This window comes from Panthera onca, chromosome A3 (genome assembly GCF_046562875.1).
Source record: "Panthera onca isolate mPanOnc1 chromosome A3, mPanOnc1 haplotype 2, whole genome shotgun sequence".
NCBI classification, from domain to species: domain Eukaryota; kingdom Metazoa; phylum Chordata; class Mammalia; order Carnivora; family Felidae; genus Panthera; species Panthera onca.
Genome location: NC_138341.1, coordinates 114,583,413 through 114,609,162, shown reverse-complemented (window position 1 = coordinate 114,609,162; position 25,750 = coordinate 114,583,413). Strand labels below are relative to the sequence as shown.

Genomic DNA, 25,750 nt, shown 5'->3' with positions numbered 1-25,750 from the left:
TCAATGTTCAATGTTAGGTAGTTCTCAAGTCCTCACTCTGGTTAATGTCAAAAGCAAATGGCTGATGTTAGTATGATTCAGTAAAGTGTTTTTGATGGGGATGTACTTATTCTAGAATCTCAGAGTCATAAAATCATGGACTTTTTGGTTGGAAGATGCTCTAAAACTTGCTGGATCCTCCTCATTCCTCCTATCTGTCGATAGGGTCTCAACATTACTGCCAAGTGCTGTCCTCCTTCTGTCTGGAGCACAGAAAGGCTCTGGGGTTAATGTCCTCAACTGAGTTACTGGGGACTGGAGTAGGATGTTGGAAGAAGCTTGCAGATCTTTCCCTTCCCAAATGTGACCTCTCTAAACCAGGCAGGAGGGACGAATTTGACTGGAGCCCTATGGATTCTGTCTGTTCCCCTCATTGACTAATCTCTGCTGAGAGATGGGGAATTTTCTGGGGGTCTCCTTCATGAAAGGGAAGCCCTGGGAAGGACTTATTGTCTGTCCCTGAGCCTCAGTTTATGGATCTATAAAATGGGAATGTTAATCTCACAGGAAGTGCTTAGTCCTGTCTGGGGACTGAGCGATCCCCATGGACTAGAGGCTGTTTAGCTGTCACTGTTATTTTGAGGAATAAGAATACTGGGTCATTGTCCTGACGTGATTCAGGTGGGAGGCTTGGGTTCCCATCAACTCACTGACTGTGTATTACCTGTTCTCTCATCTGTAAGACAAAGAGAGTAGTACTTCCTGTGAGGCAGGGTAATTTACTGAGGAATCACTGGTGTTTTTTATTTGCTGCTGCTGCTAAGCCTTGGAAGCAGAGTTTTCGCTTCCCTGGCCAAGGAAGGCGGTGGAGTCTTGGAGCTCCAGGTCTGGGGGTTCCTGCCTCAGAGGTGCATGGAGGGTGGTTTTGCTTTGGGGCCCCAAACAGAAGGAGGTTGGCACAGAAGACAACCCTTCTCCTTCTTTACAGGAAGTAGAGACCAAAGGTGGGGAGGCAGAGATGAAGGCACAGAGTGGAGGGAGGCAGTGTGGGGTAATGGTTAGGGGCTGCTTGGTAGTCATGGTGAGTGTTCAGAGTCTCAGTCTCTTCATTTGTCAAGTGGGGCTGCCAGAGGCCGTGGGGAAGGCCGGGCGAGACCCTTAGCGTGATACCTGTAGAGCAAATGCTTATCTTGGTTTGGGTTCCCCAGAAGCAGACCCTGAGAGCAGGGTTTGAGTGCAGGTGGCTGATTTGAGAGGTGATCCCAGGAGTTGCTGGTAGAGGGGGAAAGAGGTGGAGAAGGAGCTGGCCCAGAAAGGTGTGTTCGAGCAAGTGACCCCCGTGGGCACCTGAGCTCGGACCTGTGGGGTGCTGTGTGGGGTTGGAGTTGCCCCCTGCCCCAGGCGGTGAGGAAGCGGGTTATTTATCCATCAACCTCCAGGAAGCCCCTCCTCCAGAAAGAGGTCATGGGTGGCTGGAACCCCGGAGCCATGGCTATTTCGGAGAAGTGCCTCAGACTGGGCGTTGGAGCCACTGTCCTCTGAAGGGTCGTGGGTGGAACAGGGATCCCATCATTGGAACCAGATGGGACCAAAGACCAGAGAGAGGCCCTGCCCCATCTTCCAGGCTCCTCGAAGCCCCCCTTCCCCTCAGATCCTTGCACGACCCTAGGGAGCCAGGAGGGACCTGCCCCAGACAAGATGGAGGTTGACTTTCTCATCTTCCTGGTCAGAGATGGTTCAAACCCCAGACTCAGTACGATTTAGAGAAACAGTGGAATGTGATGTGTGGAGAACAGATGGCAAAGTTGTGTCTGGGAGTTGTGGGTGTATGTGGAAGCTGCGGAGCCTGGCACTCAGCAACTGCCCAGCAAGTGTTTGCTGACCCTGTGTAAGTGTCTCGAGCAGGGTCTTGTCCTGTCCCCTGGTGTCCCTCTTGGCCTCGCCCATGTCTTGTAGATAGGAGAAGTTCCTTCCTGGCTGCCTTCCCAGGCTGTCACCATTCACTTGCCTGTTTACACCCTGAAGGTGGTTAATGCCTTTTCCTGAAATACCCAATGTCCCATCCTCTGAGGTCCTTTGTGTACCTGAAGACCTCTGTGTCCTGGGGTAAGCCTGAGTCTAGAGAACAGGGGCCCTATTGTCTGTCTTGAACCTGCTAACATCAGGGAGACAATGGCAGTCACACACTGTCCAAGTGGGAGGGGCCTTTAGTGATAAGGCCCAACATCCTGAAGTCCAGGTAACAATAGTGACGATGACATCACCCACAGATGACATTGTCTGAGTACCTTCCATGTGCCAGGAACACTTCTCTCTCATTTCATCCTCATGATAGCCATTCAAGGTGGGGACTACGATTCTCCTCATTTTGTAGAGAGGGAAACTGAGGCCCATAGAGGGGAAGCCACATCCCAAGGGTCAAACTACTGTTGAGGGGTCATGCCAGAATTCAAACCCTAGTTCATTTCTCTCCAGAGTCACACTGTTCAGAGAGCCCTCAATCCATCACTCTGTCTAGATCAACAAAACATGTGTCCCCCACCAAAGAGATGGTCCCACCATAGGTGTTATTGAGGCTGGCACAGAAGGAAGGAGGGCACAAATGACTGCCTTATTCCTGAAACCCAGGGAAGCAGCCATGATCTTGGATGTTATCTTTATATAGTCCACGCACGGCCCAGGCATAGCTCGGGCATAGGCCAGATTGGCTGAGATGTGCCTAAACATGACTCAGATGTGGCTTGGATGTTCAGTTCCCAAACCTGCAAATGACTCCTGAGTTGGGACAAAGATACACTCAACGCTGTAGGAGTCACAGACAAGTATTTATTTATTGCAGAGAGAGACAGTCTACAGAGCTGGCTTCCATACTCCTACTGGGACCCAGCCTGCCCTGGATGGCCATCATCCAAGTCTTCACGGGAGACAAGAGGGGGGTCCAGGGCTCTACTGGGAGGCCGGGGTGATCACAAGAGAATCCTTGAGTTGGAGGAGAAAAACCAATTCAGTGTTTTACCCCCTACCTTGTTGTGGTTTATGCTGGTGTGTGTTCCACAAGGTGACCGCTGGCTTTGGGAATCATGACCCTGAACTCACACAGAATTCTTGGAAGGGTCAGAGGAGTAGGGTCTGTCTGTGAACAGTGATGCTGTGCAGGGGTCTGGAGCACAGGTAAAGTGTCTGCATGCAAAGTATGGGATTGTGTAGGACTGTCATCCCCGAGCCCAGGTGATCACCAAAACTCCCCAAGAAGTTTCATAAAATGCAGATACTTAGGTGTATTCACTGGGTCCAGGCAAGCTAACTTTTTAACAATGCTCTTCTTTTTTTTTTTAAACTAAATGTGATGGAAGGAACTTAACCTATTAGATTTCCCCCAATATTTTATTATGATAATTATTCAACAGAGCAAAGTGGAAAGAATTTTCCAGTGAACACTTGTATACTTAGCACCTAGTTTCTGTCATTAGCTTTTTCTAAACCATACTTGCTTTATCTCATATCTATCCACTTATTCATTCCTCTGGCTAGCTTTTAAAACATATACACATCTATAAAAAGGAAATCGATGGACTGCTATCTCAAAACAAATGAATAGAGCAAAACAGGAAACTTGGAAACAGACCCAAAGAATGAAACGATACCTTTCCAACCCAAAGTACAAATGATGGAGCATGCAATGCAAGTTGATTTAAAAAAAAAAAAAAATAGAGGAAAGTAGCTAAATGCCTCCTAAGAAGAGATATGTGAAATAAACCAAGCTCTAGCCATTTAGTTGTATGGACACTGCTGTTCATCCAACATGAGTTGAGTGTAGTATGTATTTTAGATAAACTGCTTATATTTTAACTGGATCATTGCAATGTAGTCCGTTAGAGTAAGACCTGTGTATTCATACGTCTGCTGGGTTTTATGGATGAGAAAGCTGGGCTCAGGCTGAAGGACCTGCCTGAGGTCCATGGCTAGAGAGAGGCAGGGCCGGGATTGAAATGGTCCTCTGGTTTCTGAGTCTAGACTTTCAGCCTCTCTCTGTACTATCCACAGCGCTGTCCTTGTTTTTGTCCATCGCAGCCAGCTGAAGAGCAGACACAGATTTTGGGGGTGGGCAGCTGGTAGTAAGTCATCCACAACTTGCCTTGGAAGCTAGTTAACAAAGCCTCCTACCCTGCCACCAATGTGATCTCGTGGCATGTGGAGAGGCATTTCTGAGACTTCTTTCCTTTGTGAATTTCTCCAGAACTTAATAATTCAGGAATTCACTGATACCAATCCACAACTTTAGGAAAATCAGGGCTAATAGGAGTTTGGCCTTCTGGCCTTAGGTTGGACACCTTGGCCATGGAAGGGTGGGAAATCACCTGTGGATTTTCTTTTCTTTTTTTAATTTTCTTTTTATTTATTTATTTAAAAAATTTTAATGTTTTATTTATTTTTGAGAGAGAGAGACAGAGAGACAGAGCACAAGCAGGGGAGGGGCAGAGAGAGGGAGACACAGAATCTGAAACAGGCTCCAGGCTCTGATGTCAGCACAGAGCCTGACGCGGGGCTCGAACTCACGGACCGCGAGATCATGACCTGAGTCAAATCCAGACACTTAACTGACTGAGCCACCCAGGTGCCCCTCTTTTTCTTTTTCTTTTTCTTTTTTTTAATGTTATTTATTTTGAAAGAGGGAGAGAGAGACCAAGAGAGAGAGAATCCCAAGCAGGCTCTGTGCTGCTTAACAGAGACTGATGTGGGGCTTGATCTCTCAGGAACTGTGTGATCATGACCTCAGCTGAAATCAAGAGTTGGACATTCAACCGACTGAGCCACCCAGCCTCCCTGGATTTTCTTAATTCTTAATAATTCTGCTTTCAAGGCACCTGGGTAGCTCAGTTGGTTAAGCATCCTATTCTTGGTTTCAGTTCAGGTCATGATCTCACGGTTTTGTGGGTTCGGGGCCTGCATCTGATGCGGAGCCTGCTTGAGATTCTCGGTCTCTCTGTCTCTCTCTCTCTGCCCCTCCCCAACTCATGCTGTCTCTGTCTCTCTCAAAATAAGTAAATAAACTAAAAAAAAAATCTGCTTTCAATGTCTCTCCCACCTAGAGTGGACTAGAAACTCCAAGAAGGCAGGGGTTTCTGTCTGTTTTGTTCACTGTTGTGATCAGTGCCTGGTACACAGTAAGTGCTTAATAAATGCCTGCTGACTGGCTGGCTGACTGAGAGGAGCCCACCTCACTGTCATTGGCTCCTGCAGAAGTTGGGGACCAAAGCAGGTGTTATGAGGGCAGGTGCAGAGTGCAAATCCCAACTTTGCCACCTATTGTGTGTGTCCTTGGAAATGGATTTGTCATTCACGAGTCTCAGTTTCTCTGTCTGCAAAATGGGGATATACCACATAGGGTGAGTGTGAAGACTGAACAAGATGCTGTTGAATGGCACAGAGTGATTATGGGCTATTAAATATTGTTAATGATAATATTTGGGGGTGGGAGTGATGCTGTGATAGTCTCACTCCCTAGTAGGTGTCAAGGGGACATTGCTCAGCGAGCATCTATTGAGCATTTACTGTGTGCCAAGCCTTACTGAATGAATGAACAAATGAATGAGTGAATGAATGAATGAATGAATGAGTAACAGGTAGAACAGAAAGAGCCGGAGACAAATGCACCCCAGGCTAGGACAGTCGCACTCTTACACTTATAGATGAAGAAGTGAGGCCACAAGAAAAGAAGGGACTTGTCCAAGGCCCCCCATGAGTGACCAGTGGGGTCAGCATTGGAGTGCGAGCCCTACCTCCTAGCTCAGGGCTCCCCCAGCAACTGTGCCCTCCCTGGGGCAGGATGTTTAATCCCACTCACCTTGGTAAGAAAGCTCGAAGCTTCCTCGAATCCCAAGGCCTTCACCATCGGTATCGAGATCCCGGATCTTAGTTTGCCTGAAATAACGAATGTGGTCAGAGACTGGGGTGGGATAGAGCAGCCGTGGGCAGGGAACTCGGGACCTGGCACACCCAATTCAGACTGTGCCTCATGCTTCTTGCCGGTTCTCTGGCCCCAGCATCCACCCAGCCTCATCTCCCCTCCCCGTGCTTCCAGCACAGTAGCTGGTAGCTCCAAAGGGCACTCTTCACCTCCTCCCACATTTCTGCTAAAGAACAGCCAGAATGACTGTTCTGTCATAAGGAATGACCTCCCTGTCATTCACAAGGGAGGTGCCTGTACGTTGAGATTTCCTACTCTAATAAAATAATGAAAAAGATGTCGTTGGCATAGGTTAGTAATTCACGTCTCCCTCCCCAACTTGGGGCTTAAGTAGAGTAATTCCACCTTTTCTCTTGACTTCCACCTCTAGTAACACAAATAACAATGCAAACATCAGGAATAGTTAAGAGACGTTGAGACCCAACTGTGCTAGGCACCTCTTTCAGCCCCTTAAAATCATCGTCTCCTTTATGTGCCTGAGCAAGGTACTTTTATTTTCCCATTTTACAGATGGAGAAACTGAGTTAGGATGATAAGGCAGCTTGCTCAAGGCCAGGTAGCCAACAAGAAGGGGAATCGGGACTTGAACCCAGGTCTACCTGAGGCACCTTGAGCGTGTCCTAGTTGTCTGTTTACACCTCTGTCTCTCTGCCATCAGCCCTGTGAGGCGGGAGCATTGCCTGGTTTGTCTTTGCATGCCTATGTACTGGCACTAGTAAAGGAACTGGGCTGGAAAGTTGGAGATGGGAGAGGTCATTTCTAGTTGGGTGACCAGGAAGACTTCCTGGAGGAGGTGGAATTTGACAGAAAAGTGAGATGCAGGCGGGTGGAGTGAAGCATCCACCCTCAAAGCCCTAGGGAGTGGGGGTGATGGACGGCAAAGGGACGCACCATTCTGGTTTGGCAGTAGGACGGAGTTGAGGATCTCAGTGGTGACGTTTTTCAGAAGTTCAGGCTGTGAGAGAGAGGGGCATTGTTACCATGGCTGAGGATCCTGAGTCCCCGCCCCCCTCACCCCCCAGCTATTCCTAGAATGGGTATGGCCCAGCCCCAGGATCAGGGCAGCCAGGAGACATACTGGAATCCCAGGCCTCTGCCAGTGAGAGATGTGAGGGATCCAGGGGACCAGACATACTGGGACCAGACATACAAACCCATCTGGGGGATTGGGGAATATTAGAGGGATGCACTCCCTGCCCTCAGGGGCTCCACTGCTCTGTTCTAGCTGAATTTGCCCTGGGGGAATTTCACCCTGGTTCCCAACTTTTGACTTCTCTGGTGAAGCCAGAAGTTCTGATTTTCATGTGAGAACCTCCCCACTTAAAAATTAGCCAAAAAAAAAAAAAAAAAAAAAAAAAAAAAAATTAAAAAACAAAACAAAACATGAGGACCAAAAAACAAAACAAAACGAAACCATGGCAGGAGACAGGAAGCAGCCAGTTTGAGATCCCTGATCCACTCTGTCTCAGCTGGGGAAACAGAGGACCTCAGGGAAGGGGCTGTCCAGGGTCACTGAGATGAGTCTACATGAGCAAAATGAGATTGCAAAAAGAAGGGATTTGTTTTCTCATTTAGGACCAAAATGTTACAGAAGAAAAGTAATTGTGTATCTGTGAGCATTTAGCACGTTCTCAGCTGTGTCCGGCATATAGCAGATGCTCAGTAAACACCATAGCCAGGAGGTTGGACTTTGTGGCTGATAACGTGGAGGCTGGCCAGCCCACCACGGGGCTGCCTATGGGGACCTTGTTCGAAACAAATCCTGGTCAATGTCTGTCTTTGAAATGGACCATCCCGGGCTCTCCCCTGTGCCCCAGGGACAATCTATTAATACTCACATTGAACAGGCCAATGCCTGAGTTCATCAAGTGGATTCGATCAGAACTGCAACAGAAGATGCCAGTGAGAATGGCCCCTCAGAGGCTCATTCATTCACTCATTCATTCACTCACTCAACAACTATTTATGGAGCACCTACTATGTAGAGCTTGACTTGTTCCAGCAGGCTCTAGTTTGCAACCCCTGAACTCCCTTTGGGGCAACAGGAGGGCTATGGGGTGTGGGGAGAAGTACAAGGGGCAGCTGGAGCCCTGTGCTTCTGGGCTTGGGGTCAGCATCTGGGCTTGACTGTCAAAGCCACTGTCCTGGAGGTGTTTAGAATGAGCTGAGGGGATGGTGCTGGGCAGGCTGTTCCCATGGCTGCTGCAAGGCCACTTTCCTTTCTTTCCCTTTCTCTGACATTTGGTCCCCAAAGCGGGATAGTCCAGGCAAGGTCGCCTTTCTGCCCATCTAGGAGTAGCCTTTATTCCATCCATGCTCACACCCCAGAGATTCGAAACATCCCACTGGTCACAGGGTGAGACAGTGATTTACATGTTTACCTGATTTCGTTAAAGCTGAGCATAAGTTGGTCGTCTCTGGTGTAAAACTGAGCTTCTGAGCTGGCTTCCTGCAACGAGAGAAGCCCAGGCCCCATTTCTTTCAGGAGTTGCGTCAAGCATGGGCTGTGAGGTTATAGAAGGAGGATCTGGGGTCAGGTCGACACTGTCTAGATCTCAGCTACTGGCTCTGACTTTGGGAAAGGGTTTGGCCTCTCTGGGCCTCGCTTTCCTCTTCTATTAAATGAGACAGTATTTGTACCCACCGTCTGCTGACCAGATTACAACATGGGGTTGTTGTGGGCAATGATGATGATGATTACAGCTGTCGATATGCATAGAGCCCTCATTGTGTGTCAGGCAGTGTTTTGGTAACTTTATCTGATTATCTCCTTTGATCCTCACAACCCCGTGAAGAGGCTCCTATTATTACCCCATTGTAAAGGTGAGGAAACTGAGGGACAAAGAAGACCAGTAAGCCTCCAGTAAATATTAACCCTTGTTATTATTGGAAGGTCAGTAGCTAGCAAGGTCTCCAATATGGGCGTCAAAGATATACATCAACTTGACCTGTGGGCTGGGTGAGCCTGAGGGCAGAGCCAGGCTCCAGCTCCAGGTCGGATGCACCCAGAGACCAGACTTGTCCTGCAGGCCTGGGCTTGATGGCCTTTTGAAAAGTGTCTGCCATTGGCCAAGGAGGGGCCAAGTCAATAAAGAGCGAGGCTGGCATGGGCAGTCCCTTCCTCCTGCTGGTTGCGGGGTCAGAATATCCTTTAACATAGGAAGCCAGGGCACTGTGCATCCTGTATTCTTTGTGAACAGTACCCCCTGACAGTGTGGGTGAACAACCTGCACAACTATACGCAGCAACCGTGCTGTAAGGAGAGTGCCAACTTTAGTCTACCAACAGCCGGATACTTCCAGACTCCTTGGTTAAGCATGGTTCCAGTGCCCAAACACGAATCCTGCCTTGTCTTTTCCCTTTGCCCTTTGCCCTCTGTCGTGGATGTGGTTGGGGCCCCACTCAGATCTCCTCTATGGGACTCTCTGGCAGCTCTCCCCGATAAATTACTTTTGTAAGAATCCTTCTCTTAGGCTCTGTTTCTAGGGCCCGACCCTAAGATACCATACTATTGGGATTATCCTTTGGGGACCCCCCACCTCTATACCTGTACCCACAGAATCCCCCTGCTAAATGGAAACTCTGAGATGTGACCTGCTGGGGCTACTGAGAAAATCAATCAAGAACTTACTTGGAGCTGATTTAGTTCTGCTCATACTTCAGAAGAGGAATTACCCTTCTCCCCCTCAGTCTGTGTGGTTTGGATACAGCCAAACTCCCGACTCAGGTGTATTTTTCTAGCCATACTGATTGGTTCAAGAATGGGCACATGACCCAAGCTCATCCAATGAGAGTTAGCTTTGGGACTTTTGCTGCAACTACCCGGAGGAAAAGAGGCTGGTTCAGCTGATGTTGCCAACCTGATATCTTGATACAGCTTTGGGCACTTCCATGAGAAGATAATCTGTCTGAGGATGAAGGCAGCACATAGGAAAACACAGCTTCCAGGTGGGAAGAGAAGAATGAAGATGCCATTGTTCGAGCACCTGGATCCAGCTATTTCTGAAGCTAGACCGTCTGGACTTTTCAGTTATATGAACTAATACAATTCCTTCTGTGCATGTGAATTAAGTTTCTACCTAAAGATCCTAACTAATAAAGTCATAGGACCAGAGTTGGACCAAAGCTCCTGGTTCTTGATTCAGAACTCCCCCTCCCCCATCCCTGCCAAGAGTGCTGGAAACAGCAAAGCAAGAGGGGGTGAATAAGACCAGTGAGTAGGAAGGTCCCCCAGGTTGCTGCTCGTGCCATAGACAATTGGACTCACAATGCCCAGGGTGAAGAAGGGGCGGTGGGCTTCATTGGTGGCAAATACTTCCAGCACGATCAATTGGGCCACCTTGGCAGTACCCTGATCCAGAAGGAGATCTGGGGTCTCTTGAGTTAGGATCTTCACCATCTGTGTGGGCCCCAGCTGATCCGCAGCCTGGAAAGATATGAGATCCGCATGAGGCCTCCCAAGTGCCTCCCCATGGCTCACAGGCCCCATGTAGCCCCTGTGACCTGGCTCCTGTCCACCTTCCTGGCCTCCCTACTTCCTTTCTGTACTTCAGCCACTGTCCTTCTCTCAGAGCCTGGAACGAATTCTTGTTCTCCCCATCTCACAGCCCTTGGTCTTGCTTCTCCCTGTTTGGAATACCCTTCTCTTCAGAGAAGCCCTCTCTAATTTCCTGGATTATATCAGGTGTCCCAGTAATGCCCTCATAACCCCTAGAATCTATCCCTTGTCACCACACTTGTAACTGAAATATTATCTGTGTAATGTTGATGCAGGTCACACTGTCTTGTTAGAATGAAACTCTGTGAGGACAGGGACCCGGTCTGCTGCAGACACTAGGGCTGGAAGGAAACAGAACAGTCCTACATGTATTTTGCTCCTCAGAGGACAGTGCACAGATCACAGCGAGCACCCATCAAACTGCAGACAGCGAATGGACCAACCTTGGTACTGATCACCTTGATGCTTGACTTCAACTGGCGAGCCAGCTCAGGAAGCTGAGGATGAGGGGAAGGCAGAGTGGGTCAGCTGGAGGGGAAGGGAGGCACACCTCCAGCAGCCCCATTGCCCAGATCCCCAGACCCCCAGAAAACCTGGTGGGTCTGATGGTCCAGGCCCCATGACTGTCACTGGTGGAAAACAGCCCCTATGTCAGCTGCTGTGGGGCATGGGGTTCTCACTGGCCTGGCGTTTTACTGTGAGTTGGTGGTTCTGGGTCTTGGGCAGCTCCCTGCTCCCTGAGGACATAGAGAAGTGACCCAATTCTTACTATTGTCATGAATGTGGTTGCCAGTGACCATTTCTCTTTGCTCATCGTTTTGGTCCCTTACTCTTGAGTTCTAATCTCCAAGACCTTGGTTATCTGTTGCCTGTCAGCTGACCCGAACTCCTGCCACCCTCCCATAGCTTTGGGCCTCAGTTTCCCCATTGGTCATTCGAGAGGAGGTGACACACTCCAGCTGATGGGTGGTGATTGTCTGCTACGCTGGGTTAATATAAGGATTCTGGGGCCGTGTCGGCATCTAGGCTCAATTGTAAGGGGGACCCTGATTGATTAGTGATGTCTGCCGTGGGCTCCATAGTGGACAGCAGGGGCACGATTGCTGTCCCAGGACCACTCAATATCTAAGATGCCCTTTGGCTTGACAGGACTCTTATTTGGTAGAGGAAGCGGCTGTATCAGGTTCCAGAGGACAGAACTGGGTCTGGCACTGGATGTTACAAGGAAAGTTGCAGCTTTAGAGCCATATGTTAGAGTCAGGGTCTGTTTGAGGAGGGGGTGAGCTCTTCATTACTGGAGGGATTTAAACTGAGCCTGACAGGGGATTACTGCTCAGAAGCTTAGGGCAGTCCTTGAGGCCCCTTGATTCAGGAAATTCCCATGATGTAGCAGAGGGGGCCCCGTCCTCTCATGCCAAGACTTACCACATAGTCCAACAGGACTACGAGTTCTTCTTGAGGGAGCAAGGCAGCTACCGCAGCATTCACCACATCCTGCCTCACAGTGAGGCTGAAAGGGGTGTTGTCCAGGGCGGGCACCGTTAGGGAAACTGCAGACTCTTTGAACCACTTGGTCACATTTCCTTGAGAGTTCACCAACTTGGCCTAAAGAGACACAAAGCAGAGAGTTGGCTGGGAACCTTAACTCCAAAGTCTTAGCCAATAGCAACCTAGAAGAAAATGACACCGTTCATCCTGTTTCCCTTTTTGCATTTGCTGACCGGAAGCTTAGCCTGGAATTCAGTATCTTGCCTGAGGTGATGAGTTATCTCAGGTGGCCAGCAACCTCTACTCCTCTAGCACCCCTCAGTTAATCTCTGTTTTTAAAACCTAGATACCTTATTTAGCATTTAGGTTTTAAGTTCTCAGATATCTCAGAAACCCTTTGGGTGAAGGGAAAATTCAAAACTGCAACAAAATCGATTAAAATGTTTGATTGTGACAGCTTCCCAAAAGATCCGTGAAAACTGGCCTGGGATTCAGGCTTTCCAGGTTGGCCAGGTCCCTCAGGGACTCCAGCCCCAGTGTGAGTGCACGGCCTCACATTTTACAGACAGCTGACGGTTACTGGCCCCCTCTGCCTGCCACTTCATCTTCTTGGTGACTTTATTGTCTACATTTTACTGATGGGGAAACTGAGCCTCAGTGAGGTGACAAAACTTGCCCAAAGTCACACAGCCAGGGAGTTGTGGAGCTGGGAGAGAAACTTAGGTCTGTGTGATCCCCAGTGATGGGTCTTGGTCCTGGGCTCTTGTTTCAAAGTCGTCAGATATTTGGGGTTTGGCAGGGCTTGCCTGAGAGGAAGGCCAAGAGCACCGGTGCGTACTCTGGCCTCTGAGTGGGGAAAACGGGGTCGGAGGACAGATCACTGGGGCTGACGTTCTGCGTGTAGCCCTTGGATTCCACCTGCTGGCGTTCCTCCATCAAGATGGTGTGCGTGGGACACGTTCGGCCCGTGGAGATTTTTCTAAATCAGCCTGCGTGTCCTAACCCTGAGCGGTATCTTCTCCCCTGAAACAGACCCGTGGTGTCTGATCTTTGGCGGTGAGAGAAGGGCAGTGATGTCCCTGCTGTACTTTTGAGGCCCCATGACACTCACCCCCAGCTTCAGCTGGATAACATTACCCTTGATGGCAGGAGACAGAGGGTCAAACTCCAGGTGGTTAGAGCCGAGGGAAATGGGCGCTGCTTGGGACAAGAAGAAAGTTCTGTGAGGGAGGAGGGCAGTATTGGACAGGGCGCTTTGGGGGCTGCATTCGGCCGGTTGGGCTTTCTGTTTGTAGGGAGGAGCAGGAATAGCAGTGTTGATAATGATGATGGGAATGACATTTACTGAGCGTATGTCAAGCACCGCAGGCTGTGCTAAACCTTTACACTTACACTCATTTGGTCTTTGCAGTAACCTTAGCAGGTAGGGCCTATTATTACCCCCATTTTACAGATGGGAAAACTGAGGCTCAGAAGAGCAAAATGACTTGCTCAAGGTCATACTGTGAAAGGATTTGAACCCAGTCGGTCCTGTGCCAGAGTCCTGGTTTGGAACAAGACTGAACTATTGCTTATAACTCTCCACCTCCTCCAGGGGATGGTGATCTGCATGCATCTCCCCCTGGGACAGAGTACCTGGTGCACGCCCATCTATGCAAAGGATTGCTTGTGTTTGCCTCAGGATTCCCCACTTGGCCGCCAGGTGGCAGTGGTGTCTCATCTGCCCTGGCTGTTGGGCCCGGGAATGGGCGGGGCTGCAGAGGGGTTCAGGGACAGGCGGGGGCAGTGAATCCTTGGATCCCCTGCTCCCCTGGAGAGACCTCCTGCCCTGCTCCTGAGGAAAAGAGGAGCCAGACAGACTTCCCTTTGAGCCTCAGTAGCCTTGGCTAGTCTGTTCCTACCTCTGAACCTCAATTTTCTCCTCTTAAAATGGGGGTAGGTATAACAGTAATACGTGCTTCGTAGGTTTACAGGACTTGTACCTATTTAAGTTGGCCCATATATGAAGGACTCCAGACTTGGAACTTGCAGAATTGAGTTCAAACCTTCCTCATCCCTAATTTCCTCTGTGAACTTGGAAAATGACTTAATTTCTCTGAGCCTCAGTTTTCTTATCTGTGAAGTGGGGTAATGATGGCCACTTTATGGAATTATCTGAGGAGTCACTGAGGCAGTGTATATAAAACACCCAGCCCAGTAGGTGCTTTGTGGGTGTTCAATGTGTACTAATTCCATTCTTCTCTCCCCTCTCCTCCATGGTCACCCTTTGAGTGAGCTTCTTCAGATCCTGAAACAGTGGATGGTAGAATTTTCTTCTTCCCGCTAATCCCCACTCTGAGACCTCTGAGGACAGTACAGTTGTGATGTAGGGACAGAAGCCTGGGTCCTCCCATCTCTGCTACTCTTGGGAAGGGAGAAACGACCTCCTTCCTGAGCACACATTTTGTTTTTTCCCTTGTTTTCTCTCCTCAATAAGCCCACAGTAATTGCTATAGCATCTGTTCATTCATTCATTCACTCATTCATCCATTCAGCTCACATTTGCAAACTCTTCTCTGTGCCAGGCAGAGAGCACCTGCCGCGTGCCTGGGACTTTCCTGTAGACTTGTAATCCTCACTAACAATCTTGTGAGGTAGGGATGTATGAGCCCCATTTTACAGATGAGGAAAGTGAGGATAAGGAAGTGGAGTGGCTTTCCCAAAGTGATAGAACAAGTCAGTGGCAGACCTGGGATTTGAACTTGGAAATCTAGCTCACATAAACTTGCACATGGTAGGTCCTTGTGAAGTCACAGCTGTGGTGAATTCCTGTCTGCTTATCTTTGGGAGGGATCCATGGATGCTCATTCACTTGCTGCTGGGCCAAGTTACTGTGCAGATGTGACTTGGGAGGCCTCTTCTGGGCAGAGCCAGAGCGTGGAGGCCAGCTTGGCAGCAAAGGAAAAAGGTGGGAGAGAGCTCACCTACCCCTCACCAGGCTCAGGAGGTCCACATGCATGTCCTCAAAGGCCTCCTTGATCACAGGACACAGCTGCAACAGCACAAATGCAGAGACTCCATTACTGAGGGGCCGGACCCTAACCCCAAGTGATCCGTGTCTGGCCCACCCAGCCTGAGCCCATGTGTCCATGGCCATAGAGGTTTTTGCCTATGGGATTGAGGACTTGGTGTTGTGTCCACTCCGCCAGCCATCCGTGCTGTCTGGAGCCCTCCCCAGCCCCTGGTGTTGCCTGGGATCTTTTGCAGTGGTTTGTCCCTTCCCCTATGTCCACAGTGTGCCTGGCCAGCCAGCTGCCCTCCCCATCAGACTCTTTGTCCTGTTCACAGGAGCCCATGTTTTCCATAAGAGGGGAAATGGAGAATTCATTTCTTCATTCACTTACTTATTCAACCACTGTTTACTGAGTTCCTTCTGCATGTCAGACTCTAGAACGGGGGTGGGCAAGGCAGACCCAGCCAGACTCATGAACAATCTCTGTGCCTTTTGTGGGTTTCTAGCTCCAACACGTCCCTTTGCCCAGTGAGCTCTTCTTCCCCTAAGACTGCTAGCAGTTCTCAGCAGGGGGCTGATTTTGTTGCCTAGGAGATATTTGGAACTTTCTGGAGACATTTTTAGTTGTCACAACTGGGGGGAGGGTTTATCAACATCTAGTGGATAGAGGCCAGGGATGCCACTAAACACCCCCACAGAGTGTGGGACAGCTCCCACAACAAAGAATTACATGACTCAACTGTCAGTAATGCTGAAAGTAAGAAGCTCTGGTCTAACCTAATCCTGGCCTCACCTATTTTGCTTAAGGAGGAGGTTAAACCTTTCACTCACTTGCTCATGGGACTCCAGAGCCTTGTTCTCTGCTCTAGGCAGCACATTTTCTAGGGCAGTGCACTGAGATTTTGTCACTTTGTCTTAGATGCAATATCCCTGGTGGAAGAATCTTCTGCTTGATCACCCATTGCCACTCTTGAGAGAGGACAGTGCACTTTGAGAAACTTTTCCTATGAAAGTTTTTTATGAACAGTTAACTTTTTTCTGTGAAAAACGCGTTCCCTGCCCCCAGCTGCTTTGCCAACCCAGAACCCAGGGAGGATGAGGGGCTTGGGCTTGGAGACCCACTCACCTGCCAGGGACCAGCCTGTTCCTCATGGGAAGGGTGTCGCTGGCAATCATCTCTCACAACTCTCTTTCTTTCATTTCCACCAGTGGCTCTCAACCCTAACTACCCATTAGAATCGTCCGGGATACCAGCTAGAACCCTCTAGGATACTAGGGCGCCACCCACACCCATGACATTGGAGTATCTATCAGTATTTTAAAAAGCTATCCCAGGTTGTTCTGATGTGCAGCTGGGGCTGGGGCCCACATTTACATTCCAGTGTAAATCACTGGAAAGGGCTTCAGCATTTTCTAGATGGGCTCCTGTCAGATTTAAGCATGCTGTGCCTTTTCTCTTCATTTCAGGCAAAATTTTCACATGACCGTTGAATCAAATCCACTGAGTCACAGTGGGGAAACGATAGTGATTAACAAAATGCCAATTTTCTCGAATCATTCATTATACTTAACTTTCACCCTTAAAAAGAGATATTATGCAAAGAACATTTTTATGCCATATTTTCTAGTGGAAAATACATTTTTAGCTGGTGAAGTATGATGCCAGTTAAAATATGATTTTGTTGGAGACTGGGAAAAAATTTCTAGCTGGGTCCTACTTTCAGAAACTCCTACCTCTAAGCAGAAATAAAATCTTAAAAGAAAAAAATATCTCATGTAAGAAGAGACAAATTTTACAAAATTCTTCATTTTCAGATTCTTTTTAGAAGTCTCTCTGCATGGTTTAGTGAAGTATTAAGTATGATGCAGCTATTACAATAATTATGAATGTTATATAGTGGCATAGAACATGCGTATAGCTTAAGGACTATTAAATTATATTGATGCTGAGAAGAGCCACATAAAACTATGAATGCATATGGATGGAGATTGGAAGGCAATATATACACAAAAGAGAGAATAGGTGCCAAGTTAAGGTAGAAGGATTATGGGCACTTTCCCCCCAAGTCATTTCAGTTATTATATCACCTTTTCAATTCAAAAAAGTTTTCTTATAAAGAACATCAGTTATCTGACAAGGTGTTTTGATCTCCAGGAGGCCCACTGTGGTGAACCCATCTTGAAATTTACAGTGGAAATCAATGGTCAGAGTGAATGAATCCAACTTACAGTTATAATTCACTGTATATGTGCCCTATAATGGGCATATACACTGAGATTAACGTATGTTTATTGCCTCAGAAAGATAGATCCAGCAGGGCCTGGTGGGGGACAGACCCCTGAAGACCACAGGTTGATCAGGTTGATAGGAGACTCATGTATGCTAGAACCAGCCTGGACCGCTTTGCAAGGGCCAAGTGTTAAGTTTTCAGGAATTTCTGAGCCATGTGCTAAACCCAGACGTTATTAAAAATTAAATTCTAAATAAATAACTAAATAAAACTAAATAAATAAAAGCAAAGCTCATGAGAATTCAAAACTCATCACTTCCTGATTACTTTGTTATATTTTACTCTTATCTATTGCTCTTGAGGTTATTTACGTCTCTTGTATCCGTGTGGCAGAAATACCATACAATAGTGTGCTCCTGTGCCATTCTTCCCAACTCTGCTCAGTGACATCACATTAGTAGCTTGAAATTGGCCTCAGAGGAAGTGTTTATACCAGAGAAATCAGCAAGTGCTTCAAATCAGGCTTCCTTTCCCCTCAACCTCTCGAGAGTCGGTTGTTAATAATTTATCAGCACATCGCTGTTCAAGGCCTCCTGGGTGACTTCTGGCAGTTCTGTTACCTTTGCCTCAATGAGCCACTGAAAGAATGGTCAGGCCCAGAGTTTTCCTAACTCAAGGAGACACGGGGCCCTTAGCACCAGCTTGCAGTTCCACCCCAGACCCACAGGGGGAGCAATCTTTGCAGGCCAGAGAGGCCGTGATTCCACTTACCTGGGTTTTCACCAGTTTGGGCAGGGCTGGCACCAGGAGGCTCATGACCTTGTTGGCTAAGGAGTTGACCAGAAAGGAGAGCCTTGCGGAGAGGAGAAGGGGAGAGAGATTAGGAAGGGCCAGAGATGACGCTGTTTTATAGAAGGGAACACAGAGCCCAGGGGAAGAAGACACTTGCTCATGGTCACACAGCACGGAGTGTGGAGTAGACCCCCAGCCAGATGTAGATGGTGGCAGAGACTTCTCACGAACTAGGGGCTGGGGGTTGTCTTTAGAAATGTGTGCTGGAGACTGGGATGATGGCATTGGCATTTGTCCCCATTCTCCTGATAAGAAGTGGAGGAAAGCACGTTTTTGAGCACCGGCTGTTTGCCATGCACTGTGGGGAATGCTTATGGCTGCAGCCCGATCTCGTCCTGTCACTGTGGCCTGGAAGCGGAGGCATAGGGATGCACCTTGCCAGCATTGCACAGACAGTGAATGAAGACGATGCATTTGCCTGACTCCAAAGTGTGTTTTTACCCAATGCTCCACTCAAGGCTGCCTGAGGTGGTTTGAGGCGCCCTAGGAATGTGGCTCCTCTCCTCCTTCAAATGTTTGCCCCACTTCCTGGCATGATGCCTGAAATCCCACCATCCTTGATTCTGCTCTTGATGTCTTGAACTTTCTTTGGCATCACAGATTCCCTGGAAGGAGCTTCAGCCAAGAGTCAGGAGGGATATAAGTCCCTTTCTTTCTCTGGGCTTCAGTGTTCTCCAACTGTAAAATGGGGGAAGGCCACCACCTGGTCCCCTCCCGGGCACGGTGGGAACCCGGAGGCAGGTGGCCACACTCACTTTTGCAGCAGGCTGATGCGCAGGCTCCCATGGCTATTGGAGCAGTCCTCGAGGATGAGGTGGGTGTGGCCCCTCTCACTGGCGTTCACTGTGATGATGGCTTGGACCTCTGTCTGCATGTGCATCTCCACGATGGTCTTGACCAGGGGCCTGGGAGTGGAGATGTCCGTGCTGTCTCAGCCCCGGGTCCGGGCAAACATGCCGTCTGTCTCTCTCACCTCCCAGCTCAAGCGCCTCTGCTGATTCTCTGCATCTCCCCCAGTTTCTACCCCACCATGTCCCAGTCTCAGGGTTTGGATCCCTCTCCTGGTTTAAATCCTCTGCATATGTCAACAGCTCCCACACTGATACCCAACTCTGTACCCAGATGTCCTGACAGGTGCTGCAAATTTAACATGTACAAAATTGAACTCCAGCTCCTTCCCCAAACCTGCTCCTCTCATGATCGTTCCCGTCTTGGTTGCTGACCACTCCATCCTGCCAGTTGCACAGGCAAAATCCCTGGGGACAGTCTTGACCTCTCTCAATCTCTCTCTCTCTCTCTCTCTCTCTGACATTCTGTCCATCAGAAAATCCTGTTTCTTCTACCTACCTCTGAAACATATTCAGAGCCTGATCACTGCTCACCACCTTCCTGCCTCCAAACCCTGGTCCAAGCCATCGCTGGCTCCTCCTGAATGTAACAGTACGCCCTCCCTTCTGGACACCCTCCCTGCTTCCAAACACACAGCCAGAGGGATTCTTTAAAAGTTAAATCATGTCTTGTCCCTCCTCTGCTCAGAACCCTCCATGGTTCCCATTTCACTCAGTAAAAGCCAAGTCTTCACCTTGGCCCACAAAGCGCCACAAAGCCCTCACCTCCCACCATTCTCTCCCCCTCTCTCCACTCTCTTTGCCATTCTTTGGACAAAGCAGGTGCCTCAGGATCTTTGCACTTGCTCTTCCCTCTGCTTGGGACTCTCTTTACCAGATACCTGCCTGGAGAAAAGGGGCGATGTGTAAATGAACCTGTCAGGCCTGCTGTGTCTGACTGAGGAGACACTCACGTGTTGAGTCCAGCCACCATGTCCAGGGGGATCTTGACCGCCAGCCCTTGGCCTTCATCTGAGGGTTGCACCAGCAGTTGGAGGATGTTGGCTGAGGTGACTTTCAGCCTAGGTGGGACATGGGAGACATGAGATTCATGCCTTATGCTCAGCTGAGTATCATCCCCAAACCTGCCCACTGCATCTTTCCTGTCTCCCCTGGTGGCCAGCCAGGGGTTTCTGGCCAGCAGCTGGACCTAAGTCCTGTCCCCTGACTCCTCGCCAACATGGCCTGGCCCCCTCCCTCCCTGTCACCACTGCTCAAAATGCTCCCATGATTCCCCCATGTTGGAGACTAATCCCAGTTCCTTGGGCTGACTGGGAAGACTCTTTGTGACGTGGCCCCGCTGACCTCCATCCTCACCTTGGGGGCTTGAGTGCCAGCTCTTCTGACGGACTCTCACCCGTCTGTGCCTTTGCCCAGGCTGGTCCCACTGCCTGGAATGCCATTTTCTTCTTGTCTTCTGGTGAGCACGGAGTCATTGGCTCTCCTGTTACCTCCACTGAGAAGTGTCACTCTATCCCTTCGCTCTCCTACCCCAGGGGAACCTCCTCTGGGGTCACCCTGTTAGGGTACCTGTGTCACTCTCTTATGGTCATCGTTAACTCCTCTGGGAGCTTCTGAAGGAGGTGTGGGGAACGAGCTAGCGCCTAGGTCTGTCCCGCTCCACTCACCAGATGATATGGTTCAGGATGGAGTTCACCAGGTTGCCGAGTATGGGGATGCCCCCGGCTGGCTTCTCCCGTATGGTGCTGAGCAGTGGCAGCTGCTGGAGGATGTTGACGGCGTCGTGATCCTTCAGCTCCTGTGTCAGCCCTGGAGGCAGATCCTAGAAATCAGGGTCCAGCAGGAGGGGCAAGACGGACGGCATGGCAGTGGCTTCAGGCTGGGAGGGGGCATCGCTCAGGGCTACCTGGACCCGGATGTAAGGGCAAGGGGATGGATGACCGTCTGCTGTGGAGACATGGCTTTGAGGATGGTGGTCTAGATGAGCCGTTTTCACATAAAGACGAAGGTAGGGGCATAGGTGGGACCATTCACGCTCCGAGCATTGCCAGCCTCTGCGGGAACACTGGCCAGGATACCTGCGTATGGACCTGCACCCCACCCGCCAGCCGGCAGCAAGCTCTGGAGCCAAGAGGCAGGGAACCCACAAGACTGTGTTGGGGCTGGTTTTGCTGCCAAAACACACTTGCTAACAATTCTCTGGCACCCACATCATATGGGCCTGTTGTCCAAAGAGCCTCAGGTGCCGAGCTGAGATAGGAGAAGCCGGGAGTCCTGGGTTCTGGTCCCTGCTGGACTTTCCCCCCGCGGCCAGAGCCCATTTGGCTTGTATGAAGAGCAGGTCAGAAGTTCCAGCTGCTCCAGAGGCAGCTCCAGAAGCAGCCCTCAGCCCATGACTGATGGGAATCGCGGTATAAATACCCCAGCTCCCTCAGCCCGCATCTTTTTGTCTGCTCCGTGACGATGGAGGTGGGCCCCGTAAATATTCCTCCTCTGCCAGCTGGCAAATGTGGAGCCTTGTCCATGGAGGCTCTGGAGGGACGTAAAGAAGGAAGGGGCCCAGTGGAATCATGGAATTTAAGGGAGGATCTTGGAATCGTGGACTCTTGAGATCATAGACACTCCTAATCTTTATAACTCATCCTCTCGAGTCTCACCCTGGATCTGGAATCACAGCTGTGCCTTGCACACCCCCAGTGATGGGGGACTCCCTCCCTCCTTCGGAGGGCCACACCACCTGCCCTCTTGCCTTATGGCAGTGAGGCTTGGGCAGCGGAGACTTACTCTCTTTGATGACTTCACGGCCGAGGCTAAGAACCGCAGGGGGGCGGAGGGTGGTTTCAGCCAAAGTCACTACCAGCAAACCACAGAGGAGGGTGAAGGTTAATGGGCCGGCCATCTTTCTGGGGATCAGTGAGCAGCGCGTGATAGGTGAAGGAACCTGGGGTGAGCACAGAAGGCCCTGTTAGCTGGGCAGAGAGGTCAAGGACAGGCCCACCATGCCTGGTGACTTGGGGCATAAAGTCCAGAAGAGGCTGTTTAGTGATGTGGTTAAGAGTGTGGGCTCTGGAGCCCGACTTTTGGGTCTGTGTCCTGCCTCTGCCACTAGGTGCTAGTTGTGTGGCCTTAGATAATCAGTTTAGCCTCTCTGCCTCAGTTTTCTCATCTAGCAAATGGGCCTAATGAAATAGTACCTGCCTTCATAGAGTCTGGCACTTAAAACCCTCTACAATCCAACCTTGGCCAGCTTCACCTCCTGCTTATTCCCCTCTTGCTCTATAAAGTTCCAGTCATTCCAAACTGCTCGAAGTTCCCAGAATATAACCCCATTCTCTCCTGTTTCTGTGCCTTTGTTCTAACTCTTCCTGCTTCCGGTAGTGTGTTTCCCCTTCCTTATCTGCCTGCTGAACTCTTATTCATCCTTTAAACTCTGCTCACATTTCCCTTTCTCTGTAAAGTTTTTCCCTTCCTGCAGTCAGAGGCCCTGGACTATGCTTGGAGAAATGCTGCCTTGGGGACTGCTGTGTGCCCAGGACAGGACGTTTGGAAAAGGGAGGGCAATGGTTATTCAGGTAGGACGCAAAGTGGGCAGGAAATTTGCTTGATTGATGCGAAGGGGCCTGAGAAGGGATAGGTGGCTGCTTGAACCCAGGGAGAGAAGGGCAGAGAGAGGGAGGAAGAGGCCCGTGGGTGCCTCCTGGCAGAGGGACTTGGCTGCTCCTTGGCTGCTCTGTGCCCTCCATGGGGCAGAGCGTCAGCCCCTGGAAGCTGGTCCTGAGCCCTCCAGCCTGCACCCTGGCTCAGTCTCTAAGCCCCCAGGCAAACTTCTGCCTCCTGCTTGGAGGGAGGGAAGATGCTGACCTGGAGATCCAAGCCCTTGCTTGGCTCAGCATGTGGGTTTCTTGCTGCCAAAGACAAGCATGGCATCTGGATGGCATGTGTCTCTCGGCTAGGGCAACACGAGCTCTCCGAGACACTTGCTATAATGGTTCAACATCTGTCTCCCAGACTGGGCTGTGAGCTCTGGGAGGAGTGTTGGGTCTACCTGCTCCCCATTGTGTCCCAAGCACCTGGCATTGTGTCCCAAACACCTGTGGGTGTCTAATAAATAAATGGTTGCTGAATGAATGAATGGCCTCGGGAGCCTTGGGAAAACGGGGAATCTGAGCCAGCCCAACCGAGCAGGTCTGGGCCATCAAGACTGAGAGTGGAGGAGAAATATCATGGGCCTCAGGGCCCATGATAGACCCGAGCTGGAGGCCTGCTGCTACCACTTGCTGTGTGATCTTGGGCAAATGACTTACCCTCTCTGAGCCTCAGTTTTCCATCTGTAAAAATAGGGGGTAATTATAGTACTTGTATCACAGCGTTGTTGGGAAGATTGAATGAGCCACAAGTGTTCATGCGTATTGGCTGTTTTTATGATGATGGTAGTATAACTAATACTGGGGTCAGAAGGAACCACCTTGGAATCAAAGCCAGAAGGTAAGAGAGGTAGTGCCCGGCACCCTGCTCTTCTGCCCAGGAAGCCCCCACCCCACTCCATAATCTTTTTCTTTCAAACACCCTGACCCTATTTCCCTTCATGATCTTTGCACACCACCCTGTCCTCTGATCAGAGTGCTCAGGGAGCCAATAGTATGGTACCATCCCCTCCTGTGGAAAAGTGTCTCCTCCCCAGATCCAAGCACCATACCCACACCCGCCACATCATACCTCACCTCCTGGCCTTTGCTTATGCGGTTCCCTTTACAATGGGATGCCTTTCTCTCTTCCTTTGTCCAGCCAACTTCTGCTTGGCTTCTCAAGTGACATGCCACCTCTTCCAGGAAGCCTTTCTTGACTGCTCTTTACCACAATGTCCCTGGTCTTTCCTTGAGCACAGCATGTATCACACTGGCCCATGTTGGGAATTACTTGAGGGCCCGGTTAGTCTGATACTTCTCTTTGTCCCCAGAATCACTCCAGCATAGAGCTGGGCACAGAATAATTGGTGTGTGCAGGGTGGGTTTATGTCATTGGGATCAGGCCAAGGAAAGACTCAGCCAGTCCAATTCCTTCGTCACTGCTCTTTGGTCTTCTGGGCAAGGGAGCTGAGAGCTGAGAGCCTCTACCCTCTACTAGGAGGGTCCTAGTGGACTAAGGGAGCTTACCTCCAGGCCAGGCCTCCCTCCTGGTCTTGACCTGCCTGCAACAGGTGTCTCCAGCTTAGAACCTTTCTGGTGCCCTAGGCTTTCAGGCCGTTTCCTACACCTTTACCTGGACACGCCGGAGTCCTCAGTCTTCTCTCCTCGGACACTGGGTCTGGAAGTCTAACCTTATATCTTACACACCCCAGTCTGGGAAGTCACCCTTTGCATTTGGGCTGAGACCTTGGGCTGGGCTGAGGTCTCCAAGGTAAATATTTGTGGCTGCTGGTGAACCACATCCCTGCCTGGAGGCAGCCTTGGGACTCCAGCTTCCCAGGATTTGGAGAGAGGAGGGTCTGGGCCGCCATGAGGGGTGGGCGGGGCGCTGGGGCACCTGGCAGAGGAACTGAATCAGGCACAGTGTGGCCTGTGAAAGGGGCTCCCTGCCTTCTGGACAGTCACTCCCACAGGGACAATGATGAGAACGGTAGCAGTGACGATGTATTAAGCGCCTACAACATGGCAGGTGCCACCCTAGGCTTTACATTGGTCATGTCGATGGAACCTCGTCCCCACCAGGATCAGTACCATTATCACAACGTCACCACGGAGGAACCTGCCTCACACAGTCAGCAAATGGCAGAGCCAGGATTCAGCCAGAACTCTGACTTCAAAACCTATCTGGGGATGTCTCTACAGCTTGGCAGATATAAAAGGTCCTGAGGACAGTCTGGGTCCGCGTCCTAGCTCCACCATTTCCATGATATGTGACTTGGGGGACATTCCCTAACTTCTCCAAGTCTCAGCTTTTCATCTGTGAAATGGGAACAATAGTAGCACCCACGTACTAGTATGCTGAGAGGAGCACAGCGGACACGGTTCAGAGCATAGGTCTTGGCACAGAGTACGTGCTCAATAAATGTGAGTGGTTGTTGCTATGTTATCACTGCTTGTAATAGGATGGGCCTTTCTTTGCTGTGTGACCCTGGGGAAAGTACTTCACCTCTCTGGGCCTCAGTGTGCTCACCGATACGGTGGGGATGATATAGTAGCACCTCCCGCACAGGCTGCTGAGAGCGTGAACTGAGGTGCATGCTCACGTAGCACTTAGCAAGTACTTTCAGTGATTCACTGGGGAATGATTATACCCACTGTGCCTTGCGCCCGCCTTCAGGAATCTCCGCGAACATGTGTGGAACGAATGAGTAATGAGGCGTGCCTGCGAACCGAGGGAACAAAGCCATGGTCCCACAGGACCCCTATCACCCACTGCCTGGGTACAAACCTTGCCTCATTTAACCTGTCGGCAGCCCCGGGCTCACCAAAGGCACCTGAGGCTCAGGGAGGTGGGTGACTTGCTCCAGGTCCCACAGCCAGGGCTGCTGGAGCTGGGACTGGAGTCCAGTCTACCTAGTCCAGACCACAAGCTCTTTGCCACCCACTGTCCTTTCCCCAAGTGACTCCAGGCCAGTGTTGGGAGGGCGGGATGTGAACACTGCCTTTTGACGTGATCTGGGGAGGCATCCTTGCTGCCCTGCTTTGATTTGTGGCTTGTGGCTCAGAGCTGAGAGGGCCATTGCTGAATCTTGCAGGGGGACAAGAGAGCGGCAGTGAATGTCCCGAGGCCCCTCAGTGTGTGGGTGTCCTGGCCCTGGCCCCTCTCCCCCTCCTGGAGTTGTCAAGGGGAAAAAGGCAAGAGCATTTGCTATCCTGCCGTGTGTGCAAATGTGCCAAACACCCAAAGACGAGATGTTTTGGGAGTCAG

General features: G+C 50.2%; 1 protein-coding gene across 3 annotated transcripts; it reads right to left on the bottom strand.

Moving 5' to 3' along the window:
• Positions 1-2,664: 2,664 nt before the first annotated feature.
• Positions 2,665-24,185, bottom strand: BPIFB1 (BPI fold containing family B member 1). 3 transcript variants are annotated; one of them, XM_060615587.3, is made up of 16 exons: positions 24,116-24,185; positions 21,641-21,797; positions 20,524-20,665; positions 19,810-19,917; positions 18,764-18,913; positions 17,928-18,009; positions 14,901-14,964; positions 13,045-13,133; positions 11,871-12,050; positions 10,889-10,942; positions 10,215-10,373; positions 8,329-8,396; positions 7,786-7,831; positions 6,839-6,902; positions 5,825-5,901; positions 2,665-2,958 (listed from the first exon to the last, which is right to left on the bottom strand). In XM_060615587.3, the coding sequence occupies exons 2-16, from the start codon at positions 21,753-21,755 to the stop codon at positions 2,926-2,928; spliced, it is 1,431 nt and encodes a 476-aa protein (XP_060471570.3). In that variant the 5' UTR covers positions 21,756-21,797; positions 24,116-24,185; the 3' UTR covers positions 2,665-2,925. The 3 variants fall into 3 exon arrangements, with proteins under 3 accessions (XP_060471570.3, XP_060471561.3, XP_060471578.3); XM_060615578.3 differs by having other exon boundaries at positions 2,666-2,958; positions 24,010-24,168; XM_060615595.3 differs by having other exon boundaries at positions 2,669-2,958; positions 13,045-13,130; positions 24,010-24,168.
• Between the last annotated feature and the right edge of the window lie 1,565 nt (positions 24,186-25,750).